This window comes from Gouania willdenowi, chromosome 9, assembly GCF_900634775.1.
Source record: "Gouania willdenowi chromosome 9, fGouWil2.1, whole genome shotgun sequence".
Taxonomy (NCBI): Eukaryota; Metazoa; Chordata; class Actinopteri; order Blenniiformes; family Gobiesocidae; genus Gouania; species Gouania willdenowi.
This window is the reverse complement of record NC_041052.1, coordinates 11,887,401-11,896,256: the sequence shown is the minus strand read 5'-3', so window position 1 is coordinate 11,896,256 and position 8,856 is coordinate 11,887,401. Positions and strand designations below refer to the sequence as shown.

The following is an 8,856-nucleotide window of genomic DNA, read 5'->3' as shown; positions in this document are numbered from 1 at the left end:
TGATATACATAGGAGGAAGTTGGCGTCTCATGTTGTTCGCAGTAGTGGTATTATTCGTAGTGTAAGTAATGCAGACTGGACACATTTATGAGAACTGAATCAGATGACGTTGTGACCGAATAGGGAACGACTTTTGCAATTAGTGAGCTGTCATTTGTTTGTGTTTAACTTCGTGGAGATGACTAGACTAAATTAATTAGCATTATTTAGCATCCAATCTGGGAACATTCTTCTGTTCCAGTTTATTGGAATCTAAATAACAAGCACACCTGAGAGCAATGGGGGCCATTTCAGTGGTGGTTTAAGGATTGTTCTAATTTGTTTTTGTGTGATTTAATACTATGGCTTTATTCTTGACTGCTCTTTTGGGCAGTTCTATAAGGAGTATTCAACGTGATCTATCTGAAAGAAGAGGAATCGTATTACACAATTAGTGCAACAAATTCATTCTCAGTTAGGTTTATTTTTTAGCACAATACATGCCCACTTTACAGTCTCTACAAACAAACTCATATCTGTAATAATGTAATAATCACGGTTGGGGTCATCTATAATTTTAATCACATAATTGATAATTAATTACAATTATGGCGTAATTGTAACTTTAAAAATCTGTTGCTGTCATAATCATAATTAGGTTGTAAGTGAGTTTAGATAAAATTATAATTTAACGCAAAGCTGGAGAATCATGTTATTGTTCTATGTACACTTCTACATACATGTAGTTAACAATTATTAGCTTCTCACATTTTACCAATTAAAAAAATAAATAAAATCTAGCGGTATACTGACACAGAAAAGGCTCAGATGCCCACACCAAAATATTAAAAGTGATATTTTCATTGATTAGGAAGCCTAACAAAGAAACCAAAAGATAGGAAGAAATTAAATGAGATATACTGTATATATATTTTTAGTGTATTTTACAGATGGTTTAGGACCCGTTATCATAACAGAAACACAAGAGGAAGGTTAACTTTTATTAGGTTATTTATTTCACTCAGTAATTGTGATTGATTGTAATTGAACTTTAGTAATTGAGAATGTAACTGTAATTGACTTTCAGAGAATAGAAAATAGCTGGAATTGAATTTTAGTTGGAAAACTGCTGGTAACTGTAATCGTAATTTAATTGTAATTGAACATGGGTAATTGAAAACGAAATATTTCATTGACCCCAACCCTGGTGATAATATGCTTAATTGAAAGTATTGTTACGCTGTAGGCTACTTTCTACCCTTTTTAAATTGGTAAAAAAAACTAGCCTGCATACTTATATTATTTATTATATGATATTAAATGTTTTTCAAAGTGATAGAATACGCTCTCATTAAAAGAGAAGGTGTAAACAGCCAAATAGCCATATATATGTGCTTTGGACACTTCACTTGAAGCTAATGTGCTAGCTCGAGTGGCAGGTAGCATTGCGGCTGTCGGGAAGTTGGATCAAGGTATTTACATTTTTAGGGATTTCTCATGTGTGTTTAATCTAACAAAAGAAGTGAAAAGTACTTAATGACAGATATGTTTCTTAGTTTCTCTGTTTTGGCTAACACTGCTGTAAGCAACGTCAACCCACCACAGCTAGCATGTTGATAATGGAGCCAAATGGCAAACTAGCAGTAAAATGCTAGCATGACCTTAGCAAAAGTTAACATGCTGTATCAAGAGTATAATCTCAATTAGTGTGTTGAAATCAGAATTCAGTAAGTAATTTCACAAGTCAACGCATAAGGAAACATTTTTAGCTAGCAACCTGCAGGAGAAGCATTAGCTACTGAAATGAAATGTAATGCTGAGGTTATCTGCCTGTATTCAGTATTTTCTGTGAAACAATGTTTGAATAGCACTCCAACTAGAAAATCCATTATTTTAAATGATCAAGTATTATAACGTTCACCAGTTTAAACAACAGAACAAAGGTTCGTTGGGTGCTTTTGTGTTGCATCGCTTGCATTAAATGCAGAAAAGCGACATTAAATAAATCTTGAATCTTTTACTTTGAAATGCATAAAACACAAATCACAACAGACAACTGATCAAATATGAAAATTGTGAACTGAATCAGTCCCTTTATCACAAACATTTTTACCTCAGCAGAAAGAATCCCTTTAATATACTTTATTTTGAAAGTATCATTACGGTGCGGTTCTTCGACTGAATCATTATCTATAAGCCACTTAGGTTAAGATGCTCATTCAGCACAAAAAAATAAATGATGTGCAACAACAAGAGTTTAAGTTTGGCTGAGGAAAGTCTTAAAATTATATATTAATGAACTCTTTAAATTAGCCAGAAAGAAAGAGAGACTGATAGAAAACAAAAGAAAAAAGACACAATTATGAACAAACAAAACCATTCGTTTTAAAAAGCAGAAAAGTACTTAAGTAGCAAACACTTTGAAAGAGTGACAGAAGGAATAGACATTTTAAAAAGATAAAATAAAGCATTTCAAGATGCATCAAAAAAGTGACAATCGAGACATTTACCTTATCTGCACATATGCACATCCATCTTAATGAAGCCTCTCCAACAAAAAAAAGAACTCTAAACCACATGCTGAGTTAAAAAATCAACATGTTGCATTTGTTCATAATTAGCATTAAATCTAAAAGAGGTAGAGCTATAAAATGCACATTTCCTGCTACAGGAAAAAGTTATTAGAGTACTTAATGTGATTTATAAAAATGTATATTCATTATTCCTTGCATAAAAACAGCAGGAAGGGACGCGGTCGACAGCAGCTGATGCATTTAATGTGTTTTCATATAAGAGTGATGGGTTTATTAGCACTAAAGTTGAACACTTGGTCTATTATATTTATATTACAATATTAATGATAGAAATATTTAGTGTATTCATTTTTACAAAATAAATCCTTGCTTATGTTCATTCAGTTCATAATGAAATCAGTTCAAATTTACTATTTAATGAAGAAGAGCTTTGTGTTCCATCCTGCTTGTTACCAGGTGGTGGTTCAGTGCTCTAGAGCGATGTCTCCGATCCTCTGCTCTTCCAATACAGAGAATTACCATCCTCAGGGTCCATGTCTATCCTAATCTGAGGCAACGATGTCAGTGGACTCAATTCAGGGCTAAAACACACAAACACAAATCAATAGGACATGATTACTTCCACCAAGGAAGTTATATTTTCACCAACGTTCATTTTTTATGAAGATTACGTCAAAGTGACTTATCGGATTCTAAACAACTTTTTTTTTTTTTACCAAAGATAGACCTTACGCTAGTGTTGTGCTCAAGGCCACATTATCTGGGACCAGAATTCACCAAGACAAGACCAAGACTTTTGGGAGTCAAGACCGAGTCAAGACCATGACCGAGACAAAAACCATGACAAGGTTGAACAGTTAAAGAACATTCTCTCTTTCACGTTAGTTTCTTTAAAATACATTTGACAGACAAAAAAAAAAAAGATAACACATAAATCAAAGATAATTATTGTTTTACCAAGTTCTTTTCCTCATTATCACATTAGTAAAGTAAAAGTATAGCAGGAATCAGTGCTGGTCTTGACCAGTCTTGGGCACTCTGAGACCGAGACAAGACCGAGTAAAGATGCTTTCAAGTTTGAGACAAGGCCAAGACCTTTAAAACCTGGTCTCAAGATCAAGACCGGTGTCGAGCAAGATTCCATTAATTTTTGGAAGGGATCCAGTCAAACATATTGATTCTGGATCAGTTTGAAAAAATGGAAAAATACCTATTTCTCAAAATTCACGTCTTGGTACGTAATTGACTGATCTTTATTCTATTATCTCGGGTTAGTTCCTCAATTACTCCACTCAGTTTAATTCAGATTAGATGCAGATTGTGCGTTTCATGATGATTTTGAAAAAAAAAATTAAAAATGGGGGTGCCCATGCATTTGGACCCCTACATTTTTGAAAAATCAAAATTAATGCACAATCTGAATCCGATCCAGATGAAACTCTGTGGGGCAATTGAGAAACCAATCCAACAGGACCAAGACAAATTTTATAACCCCCATTTATGGGGTTTGTTCATACGGTCTATTGTATATGATCTTTTGAAAAAGCTTGCAATTTAAACATGCTACAGGTACTCTTTGAAGGATCAGTTGAGCAAGCATTCAGTGCTCGCTACTCTAATCTACAATAAAAAAAAAAAGACGCAATTTATCTAAAAGGAAGCTAATTACCAAAGCTGACCTTTAAAGTTCATGCTAGCCTTCTATGTTAGACAGTTAGCACAGCCACTAACCTTTAACAACCTTTGATCTAACTGCCAGGAATAAATGGCAAGAAAAATTTTACGTGGGTAAACTGCTTTACTAGAGTCACTAGAGACTGTTTGAAATTATTAACAAAACCAACCATGAATTATGACTCACCTGGACAGATAGTTGGCCTGGTAGTAGCGGAGCTGCTCAGCACGACGTGTATCGTTCATTGACTGATGGGGACTTTTCTCCTATCAAAAAGAGAAACAGACAACTTTAACACACATTCATACGCTGCTCTCTGATTTACGGTTGAAAACTAAGAACAATAGTTTCCAACTTGAAAAAATGCTTTAAATATTTGGTCGATAGCCAATTGAGAGAAAATCTAATTATGTTTTGATTGATTTAACAAATTCAACAATTCAAAGGTCAAGGATAGTCAAGACGTTCTTAAAGCTGTATTACTTTTATAAAAGTAAAATAAGGCATTTTTTTTTCTTTCTTTAAATGCCTGTATATATAGTTCAAGTGATAATCTTTCATATGTTAGAGAGATGTTTAGTGAGATGCTGAGAAATGAGGAACAAACAACCTGTTCTTATCCCTGACTTTCTTAAGACTCGCAGTTACACCGATCCCAAATTGTCCCATTGATGGACAATGGATCAAATCAATGGGCACAACTCCTGCACACCATATCGGAGTAAATGTACTTAATTTATCACTTTTATGACCACTGAAGTAGTTCAAAAGTTCTTTACAATATCAGTTCATTCACCTATTCACACACACCAATGGGACCAACAGTCAACCAATGGTAGAAACTTAGGGTTGAGTGTCGTGCCCAAGTACACTTCGACAGGTATAGCCTTAGGATCAAACCCCCAACCTCTCAATCAGAAGACAACCCCTCTACCACCTGAGCTACGGTTGCTTCAAAGTCACTACAGTGATTTTAATTATCTTTGTGAATTCTACCCATAAACAGAAAGTTAGTATTAGTTTTGGAAAGAGAACAATGTGACATTGTAAATGGTAGCATGCAAAGTCTAGGGTTAAGACACAGAAAGAGGTGAAAAACATCACAGTCATGCAGAAGTAAAAAAACACTTGAAACAAACTTGAACTCAACAACAAAAAAAAACAAAGATACTCCTCAGCAGCACCAGAGGTGAAAGTCGAGCGTAGTTAAAGTGGTGGGTTAAAGAGGAAAAAGGAAGTATCCTTTCTTGGATGCTGCGTTGGTTTAGGGTGTACTCACTGTCTGAAGCCTTATCACCTAAGAAAGGCTCTTGTTCCATTATGTCCATTGGGATTTTAATGCTGGGAACATTCTCATTGTAAGGGTAATCAGACTGTTGGAGAGAGGAAACACATCCTGAGATGTTATCTGCGGTGACGTTTCTGAGTTACCATTGACTTTTATGAAAGCACACACCACGTATTAACATAAAATATAAACTAGAAACTACACTGTATCATTTAAAAACGATGTACAGCAGAAGTTTTAGTTTTTTCTGTCTTTGTGGTGTTAAATAGATTTTTTTTTCTTTTTTAATTTAAATATATTTGTGTTCAGTCAATATTTGTGAGCTTTTCATACCTAATAATCTTTTTTTAAAGGCTAATAGCAGCAATAGCACACAGTTTCCTCACTTGAGTCTAAAAGGCGTTTATCATCACACATGAACTTTTTAACATTCAAACTTTTTAAATGCTAAGTTATTCAGTTTCACACCTTTTACAAACAAGCTAAGGTTGAAAAGAATTATAAGTCTACAGTTGTGGTTCTGTCTCGCTTTCTGTGTGCTGGAATTTTAAGAATATACTACAAATTGTATTTCCCTCCATCTTATGAGCCAAAAATATGAAAACATATGAGCCTAGAACTCTGGATAGTCCACAATGAACAGTTGTAAAAGCAATAGTTGACTCTTAGTTCAACACTTGGGCTGTAAACAAAGAGAACCTGGGACTGATCAACTGGACATGAATCTGATGTCATACCTGAATACAAATTGAACAGCTGGTTATAATATCTGTAGCTTGAGGTTAAAATAGCTGCACTTTGTACTTCCTGTATGCATTGAAACCTAAGGCACTTACAACTTCAGCGTCACTGTCGATGCTGCCTCGTTTCTTCTTCTTCTTTTCATCCTCTTTCTTCTTCTTGTCTTTCTCTGGGATTACATCATCCAGGAAGCCGAGGTCATGTTGAGAGAACATGTGGTCCATCGCTTTTCTCACAGCCACCAGAGCGAGGATCTGGAGAACACCAGCACACACATGGTATGAAAGGATTGAGGCTGCTCTTAAACATTATTTACAATTACTATTACTATATAGATTTTTTTAATCTGAACTTCATAATAAATGTATTTGTTAGTTTAGATGTTACTTTGTTCACTCCACAAATGCTCCAATGCACACTGGTGCCACCAAAATGTTGGGGAATTACAAGACCTTAAAATGAGCCTATTTAAAATTAAAAATGGGAGATATACTGTAAATATCTTTCACAGACCATATTTGTGGCAAAGTGAAGAATACTTACAAAAGTTAAATTTTTTTAAAGAAAAATATCTATATATCTCAGTTACAAGCCTCAGAATAATCTTACCATGACAGGGAATACAATGGCAGCTACAGTGGACTTCAGGATCCAAAGCAGAGCCAAACAAAGGACCTGGATGAAGGTGAAGAGGTGGACTTTCCTCAGAGGAACGTGTCGCAGGTAAACCAAGTCCGGCTGGTGCTTGGCCGGCATCAACAACAATTTGATACGATCCATAAACTGTAAAGAAAAAATTCAAACACACAAGGAGCTTAAGCTAACGGTGCATGGGTGCCGGTATAGTTAAATATCATAAAGCATTCTTTTCTTTTTTTGAAGGTGAAATTTACCTGCACACCATTTAGAGAGGCCACTCCCATGTACAGGAAGACACCATACAAAACAGGCATGGGGATAAACTGTAATAGAAAAAACACTTTTTTCAATCATTGTTATTAACAACAACAATTCTTCAAAAATTAATTTTTATACAGGTAAAGTTTTTCTGCCATAAATATTGAACATTTTTTAGGGTAATTATCAGAATTTGCAATTTATTTACAGTTATAAAGTACAGGCCCTACCAACAGTGGAGTAAAAAAGAGGTTTCAACAACAAATACCCTTCTTTTTGTTAAGATAAAATATTTGTGCCAAATTTGTTTTCATGTGTCACACACGTACCTTTAACATTGGAGACATGAACACAGAAAGACCCGTCAGGACAAAGACAAACACCCCAGTGACTCTCTGCTCTCTGAAACAAGAACAGTAACATAATTACAACAAAATTAAAGCAAAAAAGAACATATATTTGTAAATCTTTTTTTACTGAAGCCAAAGCAAAAACATCCATCCTGTTTGTGGGACGTGTGTGGCGTTTGTTAGCTCAGCTTACAGCTGACACCTCAGGAGGTAGAGAAGAACATCGGACACGCATGAAAACCAAACAAGATCTGTCATATAGAAGAGGAACACTAACACAACGCCAAGTGTCATTGCCGTTTGTAATAATCCAAACAGCCAAACCAGGCACAGAAAAACAGGTTTTCACTAGTTCACCCTTGTGCCTTGTGTGTGAATTCCTTACTTTTATTTCTTTACATGGCAGAAGGATTGTATTTACTCAGGGGACCCTATTTGTGAACTTGAAATTAGCAGAAATATACAGCAATTAACCAGTTTTGTCTTTGATTTTTCCAGTGAACAGTATAATGAAATATACTAAAAAAAAAATTAAATATATGAACCAGATATGTGCAGAATTATAGAACAGTACATTCAGCTACAGAGACACCTGTAGGGCGATATGCAATTTAACATTTTTAATGTTTTACAATATTGGGGTCAAACTAAGAAAACACAGAAAAGGGTCGTTTTGAGCCAAGGACCACAAAAGAAAAATGTAGATTTCATAAGAATGTAGACTAACAGTTTGAATCTCAAAGGCATCCAAAAAAAATGTACCTTTCTTTTCCTATATTGACAGCAGTGCCAGGAATCTGTCAGGTATGATTTTAGGTGTAGGAGAACTGATGTTTATTGCACTGGTCCATTAATGTCAGCCAAAGTGACTAAAAATGTAAACCTGATGCAGGGTGTTAGTGTTTTCTGTTCTAGCCAAAGTTGTTATGCAAACTGCACAGGGGATCCTGTCTGCTGAAATAAATAGCACAGTATGAAAAAGCACTAATAAAACGTATGCTTCAGTGTTTTTTCACATGTCTGACAAATTAATTCTTTCCGCCCCCAGAGTTTATGTTCAACATTTATTCTGACCTCACTCCCAGAAACTTGGGCTGTTCTCCAGGAGCTGACGTCTCAGTTTCCATCTTTAGGCTGTCAATGTGAGCGATGGAGATGACTGTGGCAGCCACGTACCACGGCAGACCCATGAAGGAACAAACCACAAGCAGGACAGCCACCCAGAACAGGTCCAGATGGTAGCCTGATCCTTTCTGCAATCGAAAACAAACAAAGGGCCAAAGGTTATACGGTACTGATTACTCAGGTCTGGACATAAAGCACAGCAGGACTCTAGGAAGGAACAAACCATAGAACCCTAATGAACATGACAGCGCCTACGGTTTCACTATA

At 35.5% G+C, this 8,856-nt stretch overlaps 1 protein-coding gene across 6 annotated transcripts in view; it reads right to left on the bottom strand.

Moving 5' to 3' along the window:
• Positions 1 to 2,848: 2,848 nt before the first annotated feature.
• slc4a4a (solute carrier family 4 member 4a) overlaps positions 2,849 to 8,856 on the bottom strand; it is a 58,034-nt gene continuing 52,026 nt past the window's right edge. For 4 of the 6 annotated variants that reach the window (XM_028456456.1, XM_028456455.1, XM_028456457.1 and 1 more), the window contains 8 exons: positions 8,539 to 8,717; positions 7,444 to 7,516; positions 7,111 to 7,179; positions 6,827 to 7,000; positions 6,313 to 6,471; positions 5,468 to 5,561; positions 4,375 to 4,454; positions 2,849 to 3,094 (listed from right to left, as the gene is read on the bottom strand). In XM_028456456.1, coding sequence (XP_028312257.1) covers positions 4,411 to 4,454; positions 5,468 to 5,561; positions 6,313 to 6,471; positions 6,827 to 7,000; positions 7,111 to 7,179; positions 7,444 to 7,516; positions 8,539 to 8,717 — 792 coding nt within the window. In that variant the 3' untranslated portion in view covers positions 2,849 to 3,094; positions 4,375 to 4,410. Of the gene's footprint in view, positions 3,095 to 4,374; positions 4,459 to 5,467; positions 5,562 to 6,312; positions 6,472 to 6,826; positions 7,001 to 7,110; positions 7,180 to 7,443; positions 7,517 to 8,538; positions 8,718 to 8,856 lie in introns of all 6 variants that reach the window. The other 2 variants (XR_003674737.1, XM_028456458.1) reach the window with 2 other exon arrangements.